This window comes from Callorhinchus milii, unplaced genomic scaffold (genome assembly GCF_018977255.1).
Source record: "Callorhinchus milii isolate IMCB2004 unplaced genomic scaffold, IMCB_Cmil_1.0 Scaffold17, whole genome shotgun sequence".
Classification (NCBI taxonomy): Eukaryota; Metazoa; Chordata; class Chondrichthyes; order Chimaeriformes; family Callorhinchidae; genus Callorhinchus; species Callorhinchus milii.
The window spans coordinates 8606215-8631944 of NW_024704758.1; the positions used below are offsets into that span (position 1 = coordinate 8606215).

The 25730-nt window shown below is 40.3% G+C and overlaps 1 protein-coding gene across 3 annotated transcripts in view; it reads left to right on the forward strand.

Annotated features, from left to right (window-relative positions):
• The window catches only part of brsk2b (BR serine/threonine kinase 2b), a 303448-nt gene that overhangs the window by 171037 nt on the left and 106681 nt on the right, over positions 1-25730 (forward strand). For all 3 annotated transcript variants that reach the window (XM_007887612.2, XM_007887609.2, XM_007887610.2), the window contains exon 3: positions 21227-21312. In XM_007887612.2, coding sequence (XP_007885803.1) covers positions 21227-21312 — 86 coding nt within the window. The remainder of the gene's footprint in view (positions 1-21226; positions 21313-25730) is intronic.

The following is a 25730-nucleotide window of genomic DNA, read 5'->3' on the forward strand; positions in this document are numbered from 1 at the left end:
CGAATGCAGGCCAGAATGCTGGAATGGAACTCTCCCCCTCTGTGAAGCTGTAGGAGCTCTGTGAGAAATTAGTGTGAATGGTCTGTATCCACTTCATTGTGGTGACCTGTCACAGCACAAAGCTGTCCAGAATTTGGCAGCAATTGCCATTAAATTGATAACATCACAGACCCACTATAGTAATCTTGGTGGGACAGAATAGGAAAATCTTTACTCTAATCGTATTGAACCAACTGGGAGTGCTTGTCGTTAATGCAGCATTGACCTTGTTGAACACGCACACAAAAAAATTAATTGCAGAATATAAATTGGATCGTGTTTACACAAAGTTTCTCCCCCCTAATTTAATAGGGAGCAATAAAGGTTTCAAAAATGCAAGTGAAGGCATAGATGACTTTACTGCAATGCCAGCTCATAAAGTATGTTAAAATTTGAAGACTAAGCTAAAATGGTGCTCTGTCTTCTTCTGCATCGTGATTAAATTCTTTGTTGCTCTCCAGACCCATTTCTTTTGCTCACTATAGGGAGTACAGAACTAATAAACGTTTTCCCTGTTGGGAGCTCGATTACCCAGTGACGTAAGTGTTTGTGTGTGTGTGTGTGTACTTTCGTTTGCTCAGATACAATTGGAGCATTCATTAATCACTTTAATATGGGTTGTTGCTCCACAGAAAGGGCATGTCATTGTTGGTGTGATTTGGCGTTCCACAAGTCTTTTTTCATCTCTCCAAATGAGAATTAACAAATCCATTAATGTCCAGGAGATAGAAAATCCCAGCAGGCACTTTCTGTCACCAGTGTCGTCCCTGGAATTCAGCCCAGAAAAAACATTCAAAAATCCTTGCATTTGTAATATTAAAATTTCAGTGGGAAGAGAAAAAAAGCAAACCTTTTTAGGACTAATTTCCTGATCAAACAGTCCAAATATAGTATTTTTAAGGTAAGACTACATAATTTTTCACCAGTACAAGGCTATTTTGGGATGCCTAATTGTGTTTCACTACAACAAATCTATATTTATGATAGTCTCTGAGGACTGATTTGATTTTTACTTTATTTGCAAGGCTTGTTTAATTCTTCTACACAGTTTGTAACATCTCATAGCTATGTAACGTAATTCTGTGAATGAAGTAATTCGTAATTCTGACAATGAAAGGAACTAAATAGAAGCTTTAGCTGACGTGACTCATAAAATTGCAGCAAAAAGGTGACGTCACAATCCAGCTTCACACCCACTGGGACTCGTGGCGGTGAGTAAGGTTCATGATAGCTGAAAGAGGCTCAAAAGAACCAGTTTTGCTTATGATCCTTTTGCATGATTTTTAAATTAGGCTTCCTTTACTACGTAGTGATGTGAATTCTGTGGATTATGTCAGACCAGTACCCACATCTCATCAGTTCTGGCCAGGCTCCACTGGCTCCCCATCACCGAATGGATCGACTTCAAGATCCTCACAGTCGTGTTCAAATCCATTCACTTCCTGGCACCTCCCTACTCTCCGACCTCCTCACCCCCCAATCCATCACCAGGCGCCTCCGCTCGACTGGCATCGGCCTCCTGCTGGTCCCTCGCACCCTCCGCTCCGCCATCGGAGCTCGCGGTTTCAGTCACTACACCCCAAATCTCTGGAACACTCTCCCTCAATCCCTCTGCCTTGCCCCTCCTCTCCCCCCTTTCAAGTCCTGCCTGAAAACTTTCCTCTTCGACCACGGCCACCTTACGGCCACCTTCCCCCCGGCTCGGAGTCGGGCTCTGCCATTGTTAAGTGCTCTGAGACACTACCCTGCGTGGAGGGTGCTATGTAAGTGCAAGTTGTTGTTCTATTTCCGTTCCTCAGGATAACGTGTTGAGTTGATGTGTGGACTTTTGGTTCTAGAAATCTACTACTGGATTGTTGGACTCTTCTGTATAAGGGAGGGATGCTCTCCTACTGTCCGTTGGTTGCTGTACATCACATGCTTAATTCTGCAACTCGTGCAAAGTTACTGCAATTCACCAGTTAGTGAATCCAATTTCCACACTTTCCATCCTACAGTTAATAATATTCCATCCCTTTCCTCTCTCTGGAATGTAAGAACAGAGCACTTCAAAGGACCTGCCTTGCAGCAGCAAGTAAACTACATGATGGTGCAAGAGCCGGAAATGTTGACAGTACAATATATGAATAAATAATCATTAATTCTCCATTTATAGATTTAGCACTTCAGAGGTATTCGTTTAAAAACAATCTCACTCAATGGTGTCTTAAGGTGAAATGTGCCCCCAAAACAGAAATCCATCATTTAGTCCTAGGTCAAGGATGTCCTTGAAATAACACGTGGTACCAGGAGACCATTATTGTTCTGTGCTTTACCAAAACCCAAGTGCTGTGTGGAATCTTCAGTGACCAAATGAGTATTTTTTTCTCTTTTCTGCAGCAAAGGGCTAAAGATAATACTACTTAATTAGTGAGCCGTAGAGAAATAAATCTCAAGTGTTGTTACTACTGTATGCTATGGCCAGCATGCAGCATCCAAAAGGAAAAAGGGGCAGCATTTCAAGAGACTGTTTTAAAGCACAGACTCATTAATGTCATTCCTGACTCAACAAATTGAATCTGGACATTCTCCCTGCAGTATATCACAGTCCCACATCTATCTGTTCATGTTGCTCTTTGCTCCAGTCCTACTCTTACATTAATTGTACCAATGGCAAACAGTCCCTCTTTGCGAGGCTGGAACAGTGCAGCACTTACCATCAGTAATCATATTTCTGCACACGTTCGTTGGCCTGGGACCTTGCTTTGTCTAGATTACCATTTGGTGAGTGTCTATCTGGAAATCTGGAGATTCCACATTCACTCTATGTACATCATCCACAAAATACACAGTCAACCCACTTCACAATATATTCTGCGATGTGCTTTGAGACGTCTCAATAAGGCGCTGCATCAAGTGCAAGGATTCTTCTTATTATTCTTATCAGAAATGGGAATAACTATTTCTATCAGAACCAACGCACTTACTGTACATATGCATTCCCACAATCCAAAACACAAACAATAAATTGTAAGCTTTTCTATAATACCCAGCTTGGGTGCACAGCCAGCAGTGTCAAATGCTTTGGGACTTCCTCCGAGTGTGAAAGAACTATATAAATGTAAATTTTATTGTATAAGCTTGATGTATGAAGTTGTCTGGCATTTCCTGCACAGAGTTGGCCATTGTCTAGTGATTTGTAAAACGGAATGTGTTGTAAAACCAGTCCAAATTGTGCTCAGAATTGGTTAGTTCAGTTTGGCTTCACCTTGCGACTCCCTCATGCCTGGGTCAGAAGTTTGTGAGTTCAAGTCCCATGCCATGTGTCCAGGTTATTGTCTGGGCATTTCAGTGCAGTACTTCAGTGCTTGGCTCCTGATAACATTTGGGATTTGAAGTGCCTGCCATGATTCTTAGATGAGCTGTGCGAGATTGCACACTTTTCTTGAGAATCTTGTGCGGTTTCAATGGCCATTTTTCTGCTATGTGCAGAGACCATGCAGTGTTTGACTCGAGAGCAGCATTCCACTGGCACCGTTTAAACCATGAATCCATATAAACAGTAGGAGAGGAGAAAGCCAAAATAACACACGCATAGCAATCCTATAAAAACGACCAACGAAGAAATGCAAAGGTGATACACTGGTTATGATTTTACATGTACAGTGGAAGTGCATGAATATTGTTTCATATAGGTTTCTTCTCCACATCCTCTGGCATCATGATCTAATAGAAGAATTTATCGTAACTTTATAAAACAGTATAAATTGAATTACGGGGAATGAAGGAGGTATAGACAAAGGACCAGAAGCGGGTGGGGGGGGGCAGAAAACAAAACTCAAGAGTAATGAGAATCAAAAAGCATTAATCTGCTCTATGTAGTGGATTTGTTGATGTGGGCTCTGTTCAAAGAGTGGCAAAAAATTGCAGCTGCAATACAACTTTTATAAGTATAATTTTGCTTCACTGCATAAATATTTTACCTTAAAATTGCCTTTGAGTTTGTATTTTTAAACTCACAAGGAACTTGCCCACAGCGTGCTTAAGCCAAGTCAATAAATATGCTGCATAGAGTGAATGGTGCAGAATCGTCCTGACCAGACTAACAGAAAGATATGATGGGGGAGGAGAATCTAAATGGGATGCAAAGAATATTACAGCTGAACTTTGCAGTGATCCTCTGATAAATCGACTGATAATACTCAATGTATTCACACCTATATACACAAAAGAAATTTTAGACTGGAAATAAGTACAGTACCAAGATTTCAGCGCTCTGACCTGCTACCCCACATGAAGGGTACTATATAAATGCAAGTTGTTGTTGAGTGAGCTACAGAGAACTTTTGATCATAATATGGGAGCGCATCAGTAAAACTGCGGTCAACGTTTTCTGAACAAATGCACGCGCTGTTCCGATAAAGGCCCTGATTAACTCCTCCCGATCAATCACTGCATTGTAAGAATGGAACCATCACAGTATATTAAGCACAGAGCCTAAACTGTTTTAAGTATAGAATCCATTTCCCTTGACTGGAGCAAAATTGAATTCATGCATTTTTAATCTAAAACATTCCTCTTGTAAAACAAATCTGTTTAATACAAGTCATTTCTTGCACAGACATTCCCATTGCTTCACTTGACAAATCAGAGGAAGATGGTATGAGTGTAATGATGATAATCCTTGCATTTGATTTAGCGCCTTATCACATCTTGAAGACGTCTCAAAGCGCTTCACAGAATATACTGTAAAGTGAATTAACTTTATATTTTGTGGAAGAATCGCAGCAGCCAATCGCGCACAGCAGTGCCCCACAAAGAGCTGTGGATTGTTGTGGAGAAAAGGAATAAGATGCGAGTGTAATATTTAAATGTTTTAAAATAGATATGTACTTTTTTAAAAAAATCAGATCATAAGATAGGGAAAAATAGTTTCCAAAATGTCTTGCAAATAAATAATGTAAATGCATTTTCTGGAACCTTTGCCTCTACTAAAAGGTGGCATTTTTACTGTTAGAATGGGCACTCACACTTGAATGCAAAAGGCACATTCTAACATCAGAGAATTTTGTACCCCTTGCTATCTAGTGTTGGTATATCTACTCATATCCCTTTGCCCATACCCTCTTAAATTTGCATTGCATTAGGTTAAATTGTGGAGTCCTGTAGCTCAGTGGTTAGGGCACTCGCTTTGCAAGCGAGAGACCTGAGTTCAATTCCAGACAGAGGGCGAAACCTTGGGCAAGTTTCCTTACTCCACACAGAGCCTAATAATAATCCCTCCAAAAAACAATAATAAATGGGTCATTTTCAATCCATGACTGTTTGTGGGACATTGCTGTGCGCAATTGGCTGCCGCGTTCGCCCACAAATATACAGTCAATTCACTTTACAGTGTGTTCTGTGAAGCGCTTTGGGACGTCCTCCCGACGTGAAAAGCGCTATATCAAATGCAAGGATTATTATTATTATTATTAAACTGGTCTGTCAACTCATTTCAGTTTTTTCATAATAATAATCCACGCATTTGATATAGCACCTTCTCATTTTGTTGAGACGCCTCAAAGTGCGGCACAAAATATATTGTAAAGTGGATTGATAGTAGCCAATTGCACACAGTTTTGTTAAGAAAAATCAAATTGTTTATTGATCTTCTCAGCTATTTTATTGCGTTGAAGAGGGAATCTCCACATTAGTTGGGTCGAGAATCAAGCGAGTAGTTTGGTACAAAGCCAACATGTTTGCAACTTAAAATACTCCATCCTTTAGAAGCAACTCAATTTTTGCCTTGAAGCTTGCACTTTTTTCTGTCACGCTGTGTTTCGCAAAGCAGTCGCAGCGTCTCAGATGTTAAAAAGCTTGAAGAGTTTATTGTGAATTCTTCCTCAATGGGATCCTGTGCCTGATCTGTAGAATGTTTTCCTTTCTGCCGTAAGCGTCAGGTTGAGGAGGACAGATTTCTTTTTCAGCTTTTATTTTATTCAGTCTAATCCGCTTTCATTGCTGTCCCAAATCATTGGGGAGAAAAACACATTATGGCACAAAACCAGCAGCCAAGCACCGGAATGAAGTGTCGCCCTTCAGAAGGAAGAACACCGAAGGCAATGAGTGCAGTGTGGTGGAGCGTAACATGGAGTCCAAATCAACTGCAATACAAAAAAGTTTTTTTTTCTCATCCATGATTGAATACATATGGAAATCCAAATTATGAAGTGCTTTCAAAGTACCTGTAAGTTTTCAGAATCCTTGTCGATCAGACCCGAAAGCAAAAAAGATCTATCAAGTGAGTAGAAGAGAGAGTGTAGTGGTTGCGTGTTTTAGATCTGTGGATGTATCTGATGCCTTTGTTACATCCTGAGTTTGGCACAGAAACTCCAAGCTTCGAGCAGCTGATTTGCACTTTAATTTGGCTGGTCTGCCTCCAGCAAGGCTGTCTAAATAGATTGTCTCATACCAGAACGGCACTGCAGCAAGTCAAGATGACACTGTATCCTGAGAAATCCAATGTACAGCAGTTTGCTTCCCCTCTTCTGAAGGTTGCAGTACAGTTACTCTGGACACCTGCTGTTCTCTAGCAGTTTACTCAAGTATCCATTGTGAACTTGACAACAACAGCAACAACTTGCATTTATGTAGTAAAAGAAAAACAGGTGTTGCTGGGAACACTCAGCAGGTCAGGCAGCATCTGTGGAGAAAGGAAAGTGAGTCAATGTTTCGGGTCCACAAAGACAGGCTACCTGGACAGCTACCTGGACTGCACCTCCTCCCACCCCACCTCCTGTAAAGATTCCTTGTCTTCCTTGCCCTGCCTCCCCCTCTCTGTTAGCCCTTAAAGGCCTCTCCCTCCCAACATGCCCCAGTTCTGACGAAGGGTCATGGACCCGAAATGTTGACTCTCTTTCCTTTCTCCGTAGATGCTGCCTGACCTGCTGAGTGTTCCCAGCGACTTCTGTTCTTGTGTTCAGATTTCCAGCATCTGCAGCATTTTGTGTTTTGCATTTATATAGTGTCCTTCACGCTGGATGGTGTCTCGGAGCGCTTAACATGGGGTTTGGTGGTTGGGAGGGCAGGGGAAGAGGATGTCCATCGGGCTGAAGTATTGCAACAATACTTATTCACTATTTGTTTGGAATTGGAAGTTCCAAATCATGAAAAGATTGCACATGATAGGTTCAGAGTCATTGATAGCAGCCAGTTCAGCAACAGCAAAACTTTGCAGCTGAGCTTATTCCTGTTCATACCCAACATTCACACAGTTGCACTTTCCAACTGTGGTCACTGGATGGGTGATCTTTGAACTAATGTAATAGATAGTTTATTTGAAGGGGTGTTGCAGAATGCCATGTAATATCAAGGGATTGTTTCATACATCCAATGTACAGTCAATTTCCTTTACAGTATATTCTGTGAAGCATTTTGAGATGTCTCAAAGACATGATAAGGCACGACATCAAATGCAAGGATTATTATTATTCAATGGAGTTGAGCCATTCCGTTACCACTGACAGAGTGAGACATTTCTATAGATTCACGTGTTCTTTTGAATTCCAGGCTTGAATTTGGAAAGCTGTGCCTCTTGGCAGATTTCTCTGAGTTGAATCTGTTCTGTTGTACGACTGGTAGGGGGAGCCAGTTAAATGATTTTTGTTCCAAGGTGGAATCCATTTCTGGAGAGTAGAAGTGAAATATTCGCAGTGGCTACAATTAAGATTTTTTTTTTGTCTCTCTTACTGACTGTCTCAGGCAAAATGGAGAGCTCACTGCCAGTAGCAGTCTAAACATTGTGAATTTCATCATCGTTAATTTATCTGAATTATATTGGCTGCAATTTTCACCTTAATTCATAACCAGCACATGGAACATTCCTCCAGAATCTTTTACTTTCTCCTCTTCCCAATAGCCTCCCTTCTGTGCACACATCTTCATTGTTTTTTTTTGGTCTTTTTTTTCTTTGTGAAAGTAAAGCCATCTCGATGACAACCTTTCTTTCCTGCAAGGATATTTCCCAGCCTCCATTTGGGTTTCTGGTAGACTGATGAAGCTTGTTTTGCTTGTAAATGTTAATTGGATAGTGAATGTCAACGGTACCTTGGGACCGAGCCATATTTTAAAACATTTGATGCCAGTAACCTTGCTTCGTGTTTCGAGCCATGTAAATAATGACACTTTTATACATTGTCTTTGATTGGGGGCCCTACCGCTGTGATGGGTCATGCATCTGAAAGTGTAATGGGCTCCTGCGCATCTGTGCAGGGCAAACCTTTTGAATCAGTATCCTGGTAAAGGGAGTCACACTGAATGAACACCTTGTTATGATGGCCATCAACTGGTACCTGGTAATGCAAGTCACAGAGCACCCCGGGGGCTCCATTGCACTGTGCGAATGGTGCTGTTTGTTCCCCTTGCGTATCGTGTTACAACTAAAAATGAACGAAAAGCAACCAAGGAGAAAGCCATAAACTGCTCTCATTTCTTCCAGCCAGTGATGAATTCGTACCCAGCAGACTTGCAGGAGTTTTATGGTTAGCCCTGGTACAGCTGGTGTACTGACCACACAGTTTAAATATAGAAACTAGCATTGCTGCAACACATTCCATGCATCTCCAATTCAGTCGAAGGATTGGACAGTTCACATAGTTAACATAGGAGCCATTATTACCAAATGCAGCTGTTTTCATGCGTTGCATTGTTGTCAGCTTCCTTTTTATCATTGCTTTAACTGCTGAAGGAGGGGATATGGTGGTGGCAGAGCAGAGGAAGTTAATGAAATTGCATTATGTTATTTATGGTTGCTTTGGTATTGCTATTTTTTCCTTTCTCCTTGCCCTACCCCCTGCAAATAAAAGCGTAATATCCATTACCCCGTGAAAACACTATCTTTCCAGCAAAACCCTCTTTTGTAATTTTTTATTTTGAGAAGGGCACGATTATACCCTCATCTATAATTACAATAGTTTTTGCTTCGGATATCTTAAAGACGAGAAGTAACGAGTATTTAAAGGAGTATTGCCACTTTACGAAGACAGGCATTGTCTAAGCTCACACGTGTCGGTAAATTATAAATGACCAGAGGGCATATTATAATATTAATAATAACAATAATAATCCTTACATTTGATAGTGTGTCTTACCTCTCAAAGCACTTTACAGGATTTACTATGAGCATAGTGACTGTATTTTGTAAGCAAACTATTGTATTTAACGCGCATTTTTTGTTTCAATTTAAACGGTTTCAAAATGATTCATTTATACTGGCAGACCCAGCTCATGAGGTGACAGTGATATTTTATTGTTGTTTAGTGTCCTATCCTGTACTTTATAACATGTCTGATGCTCATAATAATGACCCTTTAGAGCAGTGCCCCAGGCTGGACCTTCATGGTTCAATAAACCGAGTAACTGAGTTTATTGGGAATCAGAAAACACTGGATCAGTGTAACCATACCCACCCCCCCCCCCCCCCCCACCACCACACACACTCCACACACGCACATACATATACACACACACGTGGAGCTTCAAAAGCAGTGTCGAGTCCATCTAGATCTGACCTTCTGTTGGCCCTGCCAATAAGGTTGCTTCACAGAAACTCCCTTGAACTGTTCATCATCTGATATACCAAGGGCTCAAAACATCCATTCTGAGCAGTGTGTTGAGTGATGGTGTAGTTCCTGTCATCTTCATGTATATTCATGGCTTTGGGCAAGTATTGTCCTCTCCTCAGGCTGTTTGTATATCCAAATCTCAGGCAGCAATGGGAGGGCAAAGGTCCATGGAGCAGGTTGCCTCTCGGAGAGGCAAGTATCACAGTTTGGGGGTGGGCAGAGAGAAGGAAAAACCTCCATCCATCAATCTGTTGTTGCTGAGAATTATGACTCAGCTACAATTGTCACTGACCTGCTGAAATGTAACTGAAGAAATCTGTGTCGTGGGAACGACACAAGTACTACAGGCTGAGTTTAAATTATTTTTTCCCAATTGCAAAGAAGCACACATTCAAAGGTTATCCATGATTAGATGATTCATATGCTTAACCTTGTTAACTTGTACAATGTGAAAAGGTGGGCTTTGTTGCCAGAAGTCATTATGCTGAAGGATCATTTTGGACGCAGCAACTCTGCCCACATGCAGCACCGTTTCAGGTTCTCTCACCCAGGTCACACTGAAGCTTTGAAAGCAGTTTGTTTTGAAGGTACCTAGGGAACAGCAGCAGATGGATACCTTCACCCTCCTAATGAATGAAGCAAAGCTTCATCCAGTGTGAATACCAGTCAGTGATTCCCCCAACCTTCAACAGCAACGTGTCTTTCCCTCACGTTCTAAGTCGGATGACATCTTATCAAAGTGCTTTGCAAAGACTAAATGGATCACCGAGCAGGGATTGAGGATGCTGGCGAAAGGCGCAGGCAGTGCTAAGTTTTTAGGACGGTTTTAAAATAAGCTCACTTCAAACTGTACAGGATAACAGGCACCGTGACCTTGAGTTACAGTATCCCCCGAGGATCGCAGGTTTGATGTTGAAACTGTGCTGTTCCCGAGTTTTGATTTTCCTGCGCTTATTCGGGTGAGCAATGCTGGGTCTGTGGAATCACAAACATTTGTCGATTAGGGAGTCCAGATTAGAGAAGAGTAAAGCTCTCTGCACTCTGCTTTAACCTTGAATGAGCATCCCACTGCAGTTCTATTTCCCACATCGGTTAAAGGAAGCCCATTGTGCTTCCATTTAGTGCTGGAGTTTCTTGCAAGGTTTCCCAAACTCAGTTACAAACTAGACAGGGGAGACATTCATTGCATCACTCACGGCTGGATTCGAACATCTTGTCAGGTTTCAGCAAGGAGTGATCATGGAATCAAAAGCGCAAGGAAGCCCAGACTCCAGGCTTGATGTTTTCCTCAATCCACTACAATGTGCTTCTGTATTGAGATGCTATAGAGTCAGCAGTTACAAGCTTTGTCCAGGTGATTTTGCAATGAGGCATTGATTTTAAATTTACTTTAGAAAATAGGATTCTTAAGATCAGAAGATGAGCTTCACTTCAGTTCAGTGGGACGAGGACAGTGCATTGGAGGACCAAATATCATGCGAAGGAGAATGATCACGGATTTAACCCTCAAGGGGGATTGCTGCTGGTCTGTACAACACGGGGGGAACCTTTTACTATCCCATTCCTTTCAGCAACCAGCCCAGGGCACCATTACCTGGTTGGAGGGAACTCTGTTATCCTCAATTAGTGTGTGGTCTGGGGAGAAAGTAGAAGGATTTATATATTACTCCTTGCAAAATATTGTCATGCTTTAGATATGTTTAGTGAGTTCAGACTATTGTTAGGGAGTTCCCAATTGTCAATGAGACTTGGCATACCTAATACTGGATTGTCTGCAGTGCTGCATACCGTATGTTGTAAAATGATAATGAATAAGGTTAGACCAAACAGGACAAACCATCAGTGTAAGACCATGTCTTGTTCAATCACATAATGAGTCTTTAATGATCAGCATATCAGCAGTGCTCAAACTCACGCTTGGTACTGGGAGAACTAAATGAAAAATGACAAAGATGTAAAAGCATTAATCGAGCGACTGAGGTATTTATTTACAGACTGAATAGCTGTTGTGATCACTGGCTGCGCTCCTGTGTTTGGAGATGTCGTGCAGATCATGTGATCCCTCACAATGGTGTACTCCCTCATGGTTCATTAATTCTTCCTTTCTTCCATTAATCTCGTGCCAGAACAAATTGATTTTATAGAGGTCACTTGGTGATGAGGGTGCAAATATTTCCGCAAGTCTTCACCTACCCTCTAGTTATTCACACAAGAGTCACGAGGAAATTAGAGAGTCACCTTTTCCACTAAATTCCATCTTTTCCCCAGTTCTGTTACGCACCACTTTGATCATCCCATGGCTGATTAAACAAAGGTTGGTCCCACAGTTAATGGTAGAAAGATGACAGCCTGACTGTTGGTAGCACTCTTGCCTCCGAGTCAGAGAAGGTTATGAGATCAAGTCCCACAAGGGGGCTTTGGAACTCATATAGTCCTTGCTGACACTCCAATGCAGTGACAGGGATGCACTAAACTGGGAACTCCCAGAGCAAGACCAGGCTGTGGGTCTGAGACGCTCCCTCCGATTAGGTATTTGCTACATGAAACGTATGGGATTATACAACAGCAACAGCAAATTACATATGTAGAGCGCCTGTCACGTCGGGAGGATGTCCCCTAGGTCCTGGACAATCAGTGTTTCGGACCCGAGTTGGTGGTTGGGATAAACCCTTCCTTTGGGGGGGACGGTAAGACACTAAGAGTAGTTCCTCTGCTACAAACCTGTTCTATATTCAATTAAAATTGTTTAAAGGAACCCCGTGGTGCCTGTCTCGATTACTTCTACATTGAAACAAAGAATCCTTGCACTCAGGGCCTTACAGTTTTGTGCTGCAGAATGATCAAACCCGCTTGTCAAATCCAGCTATGTGTTTGTGGGAGTGTGCTGTCGGTCAATGTCTGTCTGGCAACCAGCCCCTCTTCGCAAAACAAAATATGATGAGATAGCCCTTGCTCTTTACATCCTACAAAGCATAAGTGACCTCTAATGGTACTACCCCAACTGTGGCTGAAATAACGTGAGCAACACATTATGCCTTCTCTCTCGCCCCTCTTTCCTCAATTGGAAAATGTGGGGGAGACATAATGTGTTGTCCTGTATATTAGCTTGGCAATTTTATTGCGAGTGTACCTTTATAGAAAGAGCAACAGTGCAAGAAATGTGATCACTCAAGGGAACTAAACACTATAATTATAGTCATGAAATATATGATCCCTGGTACATTCCTCCCCCCCCCACACACACACACAAACAAACACACACGTGTGAAGTAACTGATTTTTTTAAAGTACTCTGAAATATAAAATGCAGCTTTTTTTTAATGATTTGGACCAGCTGACAGAATAGAAAATGTCACCCTGTGCCCTGTGGGAATGGGCCACGTTAATGGTGAGTGTGACAGCATTCAGCTGTTGTTGGATTTATTTGCATCCAGACTTATGGAATGATGAATTGTATGATTTATGATTAGAATAATAATACAATCAGAGCTTGGTGGACGGGACTGGGAGCACGTTTCGGTGCAAAGCCTTTTGTATTGGTGATGAAGGTGATTCTCTCTCGTGCACTGCACTGGCATTTTTATTGGCTCTTTGCATCTGCACTTGGAATGGGTAGGAAGCCATTGAACTGCAGCGTTTACAAGAGGAAGGCAAAACTGTACTTCACAATGAAAATCTGAACAAATTATCAAGCTTGCAGCATCTGTGGTGGAGTTCAGTTCTCCAGTGAATGAATAACGCTTTGTATTACAATTGATCACTTGTTTCATGGCTGTTTGTGGTGATGTTTCAGTGTGCAAATCAACTGCCACATTTGCCTACAAATACATAGCCACTATGCTTTGCAGTAAAATCCTGTAATGCCACTTTAAGAAGTTTCAGCAATATAATGAAGTGCTACATCAAATGTAAATATTATTATTTATCATTATTATTGTTATGACTATTATATCCTACATAGCCCATGCAGTGACTTATTTTATGCTCTGAAGTTAGCTCTAAAGATTGAGACAGTATAATGCTTCATTCTGTAGGGATTTACCACATCAGTAATGTAATGATCGCTCTGGTGCCTGGCATTGCTGGATTGTAAAGTCTCGGCTCTACTGATGTAACTGGTTCTTGGCTTGTCCTGGAGAACAAGTAACTGAGATCACCTGGTGGAGATTATCAACCTGATGCAATACAATAAAAAAAATTACATTTACAAAGCGCCTTTCAAGTCCCAAGGCGCTGGTCTGATCTCCTGTAGTGCAGTGTAAGAGGAGGTTGAACAACAGTTATAGTGGAGATGCAACTATCTAATCCCTGTGGGTCCATTTTAGGAGGATTGAGGTCTTCTATTTCTGAACCATTGCCCAATCCTAAGTGTTCTGAGGATGAGAAATGTTTGTGCCAAACTCAGACTGTACTTGTGAAGGTAAAGCTCCTCTAAGCACTTTTCACCTATTCTGAGTTTACCCCCCGATATTCAAAACGCATTACTTTAAACACCTCTGTGAAGTCCCTCCTTGATCTTCTTGCCTCCAGAGAGAAAAGCTTTAATCCGCCCGGTCTTTCTTGATAGCTCTATCCACTTATTCCTAGGAACGTTCTTGTAAATTTCCTCTGCACGCTCTTGGTCCAATAGCTTTCCTGTAGTAAATGGACTGGAACTCTATACAGTACTCCAAATGTGGTCAAACCAAAGTTTTCTATGAACTCAGCGTTACTTCCCCACTTTTTTCCTCTAATTAAAGTGTAGGTGATGAGATTGATCTCGGATTCTGCACGGCACACATGCAATCTCACAGTTGGCCTCCCTAATATTGAGCTTGCAGGTCCTGAACTTCAATCTGATTTAGGTGATGACTGATTGGGTGAAATGTTGTCAATGCACAAACAAAACTATTGGCGTACACAGCAATGGAAAATGGCACCTTTGAAGTCAACTCTATAAGATAGAATCTTGTTAATATTTTAGATCAGAATTTTACTCCATGATAAATGTTGAATTCTTTCTTTGCACGTTTAGCTTTTGTCCTCTAAGATACATATCTTTCTTTTTCTGAATATCTAAACTTTATGGGAACAAATGCCCCTTTCAATCAGGTTTGACTCGAGGCGCATAGTCTAAAGAGTACATTTTAGGTGCAAAAATACACGCAATTGTAGTTTTCTTCTCACTATCCAACAGAAGGATTGCATTTACATCCATCAAGAAAACAAAAGCAATATCTGCATCGGTAACTGCCAAATTTCAGCAGCTAAATTAACACCTTCTGGCTTATATTACACAGGCTGAATTTCATGCAGTGTGCCAGATTTTCCCAATTGGCAGCTACCATGTTTTTTTCTCTCTTTCTAACCTCTTCCTTATCGTTCAGCCTATTAGCACCTCATGGCTCCAAGCAAATCCGACCTTGCAGGTGCTAGTTAAGCTGGGCTCTATAGATAGGGGAAGTTTATTAGTGGGTATCTTGCCTCAGTGATCCAGCTAATGACAAGACGAGTTTCAGATAATGCTATTTGCGCCTTCTACCCGCCAGAGATAATGCAATAACCTCGCTTCCAGTCCCCATGGGATCAGGACTGCACTGGTCCACTGCCTGACCCGATGTCATCAATACTGTAAGCTGTAATTGTGTTCTAGTGCAAGATCTCTTCCTCTTTCCTTCACTCCCCCTCCCCCAACCCACTCATCGGAGCCTTTCTTTGTTGCTGTTCTCGTTATTCTCACCCGTCTGTTTTGCACATTGTGTGTCTAAAACGTTTTGCTGTAAATTAGAGTGTCTTTTTCAAACTACTAAATTAAAATATACATGAGTATGCACAGACTGGCCTGTGGATATATAATTTCAGCATTGAACAGGACAGTCATTAAAAGTTTTTTTTTCACAGTGGAATGTCATATGGGATTGTATATCGATGGCCTGCTTGGTGTGAAAAACAAAGGGAATGTTGTAGCTACATTTCTCATGCTGGTTTCTGGCTATCACTGTGATTCACTTTGATTTACTCAATTGTTTCTATAAATGGAATGTCTTTGCTATTTAGTACACAAGTGCTCAATAGTCACTGTGGCTGCATGCGAAGCCGATGAATGAAATGGCAGCACTTTACAGATATTATTCAGTGCTTGGAGGAGGATCCCTACGTGTTGCCCTCTATATTCATGTTGCTGGAAAGTCGCCTTCTCCATCACATGAATTAAAAATGAAAATTTGCTGTTACGTTAACTGGTATTTCCTGAATTCCTTTTCATGTTGCAGATCTGAAGGCCAGCTCATCACTGGTATCGTCAACGTGCCCCCAAGCAGATGTGTATGACAGAGAAAACAGAAGCAGTACATCAGAGTTCCAAAGTGTTAGTTTGTGTCCTCGATAGGAGTTGACGCCTTTTGAAACACAGGACATTCCTGTTAAATTTAGCATGCTTACACTTCTTTATTGTGCATTAAAAGCATCGCCAGCCAGCCAGCTGGCCTGCACCCTGGAGAGTCAGAAACCACAGGAAAAGGTTTAAAGTGAACTAACCATAAACCTCGCCAGATAAATCGATGGTGTCAATGGTTAGCTACAGTGCCAGATCAAGAGTCTGATGTGGGCAGTCGATGGCCTTGTCAAGAATTATTAACTGCGTTGGCTCAGATGTGAAGTTCAGATTCTTTTTAAGATTCTTCTGATTTTTCTTCAGTACTTTTTTCTTGGATTTTTTTTACATTAGTTTGTCCCTGAAGTTTTGGATTACGGCCTCTCCTTTGTACCCAGGCTCTGAAATGCCCTCTGATGCAGCACTCTGTGTCATTTCTCCATGTTATGACCTTTAAGTGTCACTGGGTCCAGATTTTGAATATGCAGCATCCATTTAATTCTTATATACAGCACATTAATTCTATTTAATTACTTTTTTTGTGGATCACTTCAATATTCAAGCTTAAAATTACCCGTGCGGTATAGATCTATTACCACTGTCAAGGAAATCCCCATATTTCAGCAGCACTAGCAGCTGTGTCTGAGCAATTCATGCTATTAAGCAGCAGTTATGTCTGCTTTCTGATCATTATCCAGGAATGCTCAGCACCAGCATTGTGAATATGCTGCAATTCCTCTGCAGATACTTGGACAGAAAATTCTGTCTCTTGTGCCTTGTAAGGTGGAGAGGTAAACTCTTGAATGTGTCTGATTTACTACTAGGGTGAGGATAGGTTTTGATCCTAATTGCAGTCCAGTGATTCCTGCTGAAAAATGTACATGGGTGGATATTGGATGAGGCCGAGATTATAACCATTGTTAGTATAAGAGGCTGACAGTCCCCATCTAAGCTCATACCTGAAGATGGTGACTTATGGAGTAGTTGGAGGCCAGCCAGCACCTATGCCACCCTTCTCCACCCTGTCCTGAAACACTGTACAGTCTGACCCCTGAGGTTTTATTTATCCACTTGAAACACATCTCTATGTAATGTCTTAATGCATAATGTGGAAAACTCACTGGAATTTTTTGTGGAACATTTTGTTGATGTTTTGTTTGGGGGGAGAAAGAAAGTTACATTTATTAATAAGACTGTAGAAACGGTGACTGGAAAAATTGATTGGTAGCCAGTGTAACTACGGCAGGAGAAAGAGCAATGGGATCCTGTATGTAACAGTACAGAAACCATTTGCTGTTCCTTGCCTTCTTAAACCTCCACACTGAAGACACTTAACACATTTAAGGGTGTAGAAAGTTATATTTGGGTCCTGAAGTATTGAGCATCTTGTATAAATGCATATAAAAAATTGTAAGGCGTGTGGGAATTGAATGACAGCTCAAACGATTAAATTATGTAAGATGTACTATTTTGATTTTTTTTTAGCCTTTTCTAAGCTTGTTAAAGGGTTCTGCCGTTGGAATTTGTTCCTTCCACAGCACTGTTACTCTTGCTGACTGTGTGCTGTGACAGGAAAAGGAAGTGTCATTGCTATAATTTGACAGAAGATCAGGCTTATATTGAGAGGTGACTCACCCAGTCTTACACTGGCTAGTGCTTCTGGAGTTACTATATGTAGAACAATAGGTGGGTGGCAGTGAGTTAGAGCTGGGAATTCAATTGCGTAGTTAGGATGGTGTCAAACTTCGAGAGGTTTATTATATAGAATATTTTTTTAAAAAATATTTCAGGCTTTCAAAACCAGAGGCAAGGAGTGGGAGGAAGAGTAGATTAGTCAATGTACATTATAGTGACCTAGAACCTGGTGATTCTGTTTGAGTGTTTTCTTTCAGCAGCAGGTTACTGGCACATTCAACCGTACAATTGGTATTGAAAAGTGGCCCAATTCTACTACCTGATACTGTTGGGTATCAGCTTGGTTTAGTTGATAGCAAACTTGATACTAGGTTAGAAAGTTGTGGGTTCAAGCTGCTTTCTTAACAATGAGGCTTTTTTTAAAAAAAGCACATCTTATATCATCAATGAAACCCTGTGTGCATTGCAGATAGTCCCACTGATGCTCCAGTGCATTGCTGGGAGAGAGCTGCAGTTCAGAGTTGCTGTCCTTCAGACGAGGCATTAAACCAGGGTGCTTTCCGCATGCTCAGGTGGGACATTAAAGTTCCCATGATAGTTTTTGAAAAGAGAAAGGAGTTCTCACAGTGTCCTGGCCAACTAGCGTCATTCTGGGAAGTGCATTTGAGCAAACAATGAATGCAACCATCTCAAGAGTTTCACATACTTCCTAAAATGTTGACAGTATGACCCTCATCCCTGTTGACGGAAGATAAACTTCTGTCGCAATGTAATGATTTCTGTTGAAGTAGTAACAAATGAAATGCAATGCATGAGGTTGTTTTGAAGTTTGTGGAATTGCTAGGACCCTGTGCAACATTTGGGCACAAAACAAATATAGATGCATGTCCCCTTCTTCCAGTCCTACACTTGCTTAACCATGTATTGGGGGGAGGAGGAGGATGACTATGACCTTATTACACACAAATATACATTCCGATTCAGGTGTTGGGAGAGCTGTAACGTATTTATTCAGTGCATGTGCAGAGAGAAATCCTGCCTTACAAAAGTCCTTTGTAAACCATTACACAGCACCCAGTGGCTGGAACCACGCATGCACAACCACACACTCCCTGCACAACTGCTCAGCACCGCTTGACAAGATGAGTGCCCTCGGTGATCTCCAGTCTTGGTCAAAGGAAGATTGAAACAATCCTTTTGCCCTACAGCTAAAGTAACCAAGCGGCTCTAACAGTTCTTTTAGGTTCTTTGTTTTGACGGTTGTGTTGATTACCAGTTGTCACTAGATGACTGTGCCCGGAATCATTCATTACATTAAATACAATGTATTAAGAAAGTAATGGTACTGGGTATCAGCCACCATAAAGCATACAATCAAATTTCTGATTACTTTTGGTAATTTCATTGGGATTAGGAGAACACATCTTAAAAATAGCAACAAGCAAGTCCAACAGTTACTTTTGATGTGTACTTGAGTAATCAGTCTTTGAACAACTTTCTGGGCGCGCTTTGAGGAATCCATTATAAAATAGCAATTCTTCATTTATTTGTAGGGCAATGGGGGAAAATGGCATCGCAGCACATTTTTCCTTTAATAAAATAACCCTTGCATTTGATATAACACCTCATCACATTTCAAACGTCTCAAAGCACTTAAGAGCTCTGTAGAGTGCATCGACTGTATATTTGTAGGTGAACATATCAGTCAGTTTACCCATAGCGATGCGTCATAAAGAGCCATGAAGTGAATGCCAGGATAGCGGGAGAAATTACCTTCTCTTTTTGAATAGTGGCCTGGGATTTTTAATGTCCACTTGAACAGGCATCTGGGATCTAGGTTTAACATTGTATTCCAAAGGACAACGCAAAGTTCCTTCAGCAATATACTGAACGTCATCTTAGATCAAAGCCTTGACATGGGGTTTGAACGCGTAACCCTCTGCCTGAAGAAGTGAGTGTGCAACCAACTGAATCAGGCTGATGCCTTCTCACATTTCCTGCTTTGTAGTTCTTCCTTGTTCATAATTGTTTGGTAGATTACAGAAATGATAGAAGCTGTGAATTTCATTATGCCAGTGAGCATCATTTGTGCAGTAAACATTACAGAATGTGTAATCGTGCGAGATAAAAACTGAGGTCACTGAGCAGTAATTTGGAGTCCAGATTCTACAGTAGAGAGAAAGTGAAATGGAAATTTACAATTCCTCTACAGGTTGCAGAACAAACCAGCATTGGTGGGAGACTCAGTTTTTTGTAGTCTTGCACAATCTGTGTGCCTTTGAGGTGTATATACAAATTAACTTATTCCTGTAACATCATCATTGAGACGAGGATCGTCTATACAGCATCAGTGGCAATGTTGTGTTATTCTTAGTATCTCTTTTACATCAAAAAACCTTTCCCTTTCTCCTTACCCAACTCTTCCCCAGAAACCAGACTTATGGCATAAAGAATAGCCACTTGTGTGAGTTACTCGAGTGTGTCTGGTATCTGAACACCAGCAAGAGTCAAGACCTCTAGGAGGAGTAAGCAAAAATATTTCTAAAAAGGAGGCAGCTCAGAACGTACTGCCAACAATAGTACATTGTACAGAAAACTATTTATACTTGGCTACATGAATACAATAGGTATCGATGTTGGTTTAAATGAATTACAACCCCCTTCTCATAACAATTTTGAATATTTGTGTTTATGGATTATAAATGGTCATTGAATTTGTCTGAAGTCCATTATGGAAAAATACATTTACATCCGAATGTGGATAATAATTCATGGGTGATTGCTAATGTATTGAAAAGAGCCATTGAAATGTAAATTATTTAATAATGCTAATGTGAGCTTTATAGACCTTTATTTTTTTTAAAAAGTACAGCTATTTGCAATGTGGTCGATCATGAGACTTATTGCAACCAAATTGTGACATTATTAAGCTTGGTAGAATTCAACACAGTTTTAAAGGCACACAGATTAATTTTGCAGTCAAATAATGCTAGTCAGGGCAGGTTTATCTGAATAGCTTTGGAAAAAATGATTTTTCATTTCATCATGAATTGCAAATTATCAGATTAATCTGTCCTTGAAAGAGGAACAAAGTAGACCAATGTGCCTTGTGTCAATATGTTTATTTAAATTTAAAAAGACTCCAAATTAAAACTACTGATAAACAGACTGTGTATCCGAGAACTACAGTATGTGACACCATCAATTGATAAATCATTCAGTAGTTCAGTAATGGCATTAACACAACAATTTTGCATGTGCTCTAATTGACGTGCCATTGATTTAAATATTGCATCAGAACTTGAATATTTCCACTGTTAGTCAACTGCATGGGGAAGTGGAGTATTTAAAAAAAATTGCACATGCACAGAATTACATAGACTGTACAATGTCGAAAGAGGCCATTTAGCCTATTGGTGTTTATACTCCACATGAGCCTCCTCCACCCATCCTAATCCCCCTCCCATACCCCTCTGTTCCCTTCTACCTCATGTATGTATGGAGTTTCATCTTAATATGTCTACAGGTGTAGTAGTTTTCCACTAACCTACAGCACTGGGTTTCATTCTTTACAGTACAATTGTTAATGTGGCCTCTCTCCATTCTTGTCTTGCAGGTGGAACGGGAGATAGCCATCCTGAAGTTAATAGAACATCCACACGTTTTAAAGCTACATGACGTATATGAAAATAAGAAATATTTGTAGGTATTACTTGTTTGAGTGAACATTTCACTGGTTTGTTTCTGTTGACTTGGTAACTTAATGCCTGTTTATTCTACTTCTTTTACTGTGTTCATTGACTTTTGACAGTGCCCCCAATTGGCATGGAATCCCAAGTTATGATTTTTATAAGTCTTCACACAATTTGACTGAACGATTTGCATTCTAATTTCCCTGATGGAGCAACATCTTAGCCATTCAGACAGGAATGTCACAGGATGGATTCACAGTCTATGCTGAGTTAGCTGGTCTCAACCAGAGCAATAGTTTCTACTCCATGATTATGAACGGCCTTAATGCTACAGGATCAGGAAGATGACAAATTAACCTGGGCTCTCGCTCCCAATTACTATTTACTGATCCTTGATGACAAATATATATGTATTAGATGAGGACCAAATCAACCTCAGCAATAATGTCTCCACCCATGGTGGACTAGCTAGTGTTACCCTGTACATGAGGTTATATGTCAAGAATGGACATGGGGAATTTCCTTGTATAGGTGATGTGCATGGAACTCTTATCTGGTTTGGATGCTCTTAAGCACGGTGATGGATTTTCATGTGTTGGACACCGGTCCGACATATGCAAATGTCTGACAATTGTAAAATCATTACAATACAATTTACATTTCTTTCATGTCCGGAGGATATCTCAAGAATGGATACTTGGGCAAAGCAAAGAACCACACTGCAATGTCCATAAAATTGTACTCCTTCAAGAGTCTAGTTTCTGGGCAAAGCTTCTATTAAGTTTTGACATTTCACTGTGGAACCCTAATTGGCTTTACCTGAGTGAGCACATATATTAGCCACAGCAATGCTCTAGTCTATGCTGTGTTTTAAACCCCTGTGTTATGTAAAATTGACTGTTCAGAGACGACCCGCTTCTGAAGCTGTTAAATTACCAGGTGCGACATGATGCATTTCCTCACAATAGTAGAACCGGTCCATTTATCTTGTGTATCTTTCATTTTTTCATCTATTTTTTATCTCCTTTTGTCTTTCAATATCAACTGTGTTCATATTACAGATGATGACAGACATGGCACTTTTGTATTTTTTTCAGTTATTCATCTCCGTTCTCTCTCTGTGGGGTGATTATATTTTCTACAGCAGGGGGGAGATTCATCAGAGCTGTGAAGCTTTTCTAAATGATTTTGTGTGAACGTAAATACATATAATATTATTGGAAGTAAGAAATGTGTGGCACAGTGGCTTAGCACCCTGCCCTCCCATGGCGAGTACTTGCTTGATGAATGGGGTGAAATGACATTGGATGGTTTGTTTTTGAATAAATATAGAACTGTATACAATTCAGCTTCAAATTGGTAGTTTTACTCAGGAAAAAAACACGCCATAAAAATGATTAGGTGGGAAATGAGTGTGCCACAGTGGTGTAGTGGGAATTCTCTTCTGAATTTGGTTAGTTGCTGAGCGGGGTAGTGTATTTTCCCACCAAGCCGCAATATATATTGTCGGAAGAGCAGTCGTTTGGATAAGACTTTTAAGTCAATATCAATATTTAAAACAAAACTGGAGTTTCTTCTGACCAACAACTACTTGGATAAATTGGTCATTTACATCACTGCTGTGTGCAAATTGGGTATTCTTTATTATTAGCGACCCTATGTGATAAACTGTTACTGTTTGCAAGGAATAGAAGTATTCCATAACACAGATATCCCTCAATTACATGAGCAAAAATTGAAAAAAAATCAAATTGTGAAAATAATCTATCCTTATAGTTACTAATATGTATCATACTTCCCTTATTTACCATCTTTTTGATGCAAAAAAAAGAGAATCTGCTTTAGACGATGCCTGTAAGGATTTTATGTCGAGTTGCTCTGGGAGCTGCTGTCCACGGTGCTGAATCCCAGGCCTCATTCATAATGTCTTTAGAGAAGATATTTTTCGCAGTGGTTCTGATTTCAGGTTTCACTGCTGATTTGTTTCTGCATTTACTTGCCATCCTAATCCCTAGTTCCAAATGTTGCCAATAACTGATTTGTCCTCTGACAAGGTACCGGAATCTGATGTTTTTCAAAAAAGATGTAATGTTTCCCTGAAATTGTGCTAAATATGGTCAGGGAAAAGATCACTAAATGTAACGTTGTGGCTGGCAAGGGATTTATGATGCACCTATTGTGGACAAATTCATGAAAATGGGTTTATGGAAATGGGTTTGTGTAAAATTAGGTCTCAGAAATACTGACTTCATGATGGCAAATTTTAAACGTAGACTGCACCTCAAGTTAAATGGACAAAATGACTTGACTTAATATATATCCCGACGCTGAGCTTATAAAAGGTTACTTTCACTGAAAATCAACAATAGATGGGTAAATTGATTCAGGACTACCAATTAAACAAAACAACATGTTTATATGAATTAGGGTTGTGGCACCCAGTCACAGAGTTGATGACCTGGCTGGCTCTGCTCTATTGTACTGTTTTGTGGAGTAGTCTGACTCGGGGAGTGGGGAGAACCTTGTTGCTATTAAATATTCTTATATTTTTATTATCCAAGGTTGACTTTTAGAAACTGGAGTAACTTTATACAGTGCATTGTACTTTAAATATTGCGGCTGCAAGGGAAGATAACTTGTACCAATGGGGAGTGCATGTATGTCACTGGAAACCCGCCAGCTGTTTTTAATAATGGCAAGCTTCTCTGATGGGCTTTTGGGTGAAGGAACTCTGCCAAAGGGGCCCAAAAGGTGCAGTACATCTCCCACTCTGTGGTGAATTGGCTGATCTCATTTAGTCCCAGTCCTCCTGGGTGAGGGAGGCAAAATCTGCCAGGTTTCTACTTCTGACTTAATTTCACTGCAAATTAACTTACCGAATCCATGAAAGCATGTCAGTTAAGGTGCCAGTTAAATGAGATCATTCCACACTAAACTGGTTCTTGACCCTTCAGTCCCTCCACAATTATTAGAATGCAGATGTTCTTTAAAAGGCGCACCAATAATATCATTATGTATGGTGACTCAATCCCTCGTATGACCTGTAAATGATTAGGTAATATTCACACACATGAATGGACGGCTTTGATACGTTACCTTCTTTAAATGAAAATCCAATTTTGCAAGTGCAATAAAGCCTCTTCAGAGCCATTTATTTGATATTTAAATTCTACTCCAACCAAGGCTTAATTTGCTTTATTTTTTGTAAAAAAAACATCTCGGGCCAAAGAACTGCTGACATAAGAATCTATCACAATGTTTTTTGAGGTTGTTGATCATATGGTAATAAAACCTGCGTTCTTTCATTGTCAGTCTTATTATTCTACAATGCATTTATTGTCATGTAGTTGCCTGCTTATAAATTCATGTTCAGTTGCAATATTAGCTTTGTTTTAAGATTTGTTTCAGCAACTCTAAAATTCCCAAATGTGTTATCGACATCGTTCCCAAGTAATGAATTTCTTTATCTCAGTTATTTGTAGTTTAAAGCAGTGATATCATTGAGAGTTGTGCAAACCCAACATTTCTGTGTTAGCAGATTCTCTTATATATTGGAGCTTAAGCTCAATGAGAAACTGTCATTCTCTGAACCAAACTGATGCGTATTGTGGTATGAAAGTGTACAGAAAAGGATTATCCAGCCCAAGACAATTTTAGGAATCTTTCAATGCACTACAGTAGCTTCACCTGTCCATGCAGAACTTGTATTACGCAGCATCATGTAGGGAACGTGAGCTGGGATTAGACCGTCGTGAGACAGGTTAGTTTTTCCCTACTGATGATGTGTTGTTGCAATACTAATCTTGCTCAACACAATAGGGCAACAAACAATTCCTTCAAATTGAGCAATCTGTAGAAACCAGCTGTTTGTACCACCTACACATCCAGATTTTATTAATTCCAGACGCTAGTTTGCTCATCCATTTTAAAAAAAATTATAAACTAATTTAGTTTTTTTAATATTTTTCATCATCTTAGAAATACTGCCAAATGAGCTTTCCAGCACTTTACTAAAATGTGGGTTTTGCTCCTTTCATTTTCCCCTTGGGAAAAATTCCCAATCTCAGTTCACGATCAAGTTTGATGTCGAATAGAAAGAACGCTGCTTCATAATATTTAAAAGAAAGTTAGTGAACTATTTTATTTTTTCACCTTCACTTTATCCCTCTGCAACAGACATTCACAAAGAGCGACAAGTATACCAGCTCCTAAGAACTTTTACGTAGTTCTAAGATGATACTAAATGTTGCTTTATGCTCAATAGCTGGATTCCTTATGTTAATCCACCCCGATCTGCAGTGCTCCCACAATGGACACTGTTCATTACTCACAGTACCTTACATCTCAGTCCCATGTAAAGCCTCATTCTGTGGATTAGACCATCGCTAGTAATCGCCTATGCCNAAAAAATGCTGAATCCAAATGCGC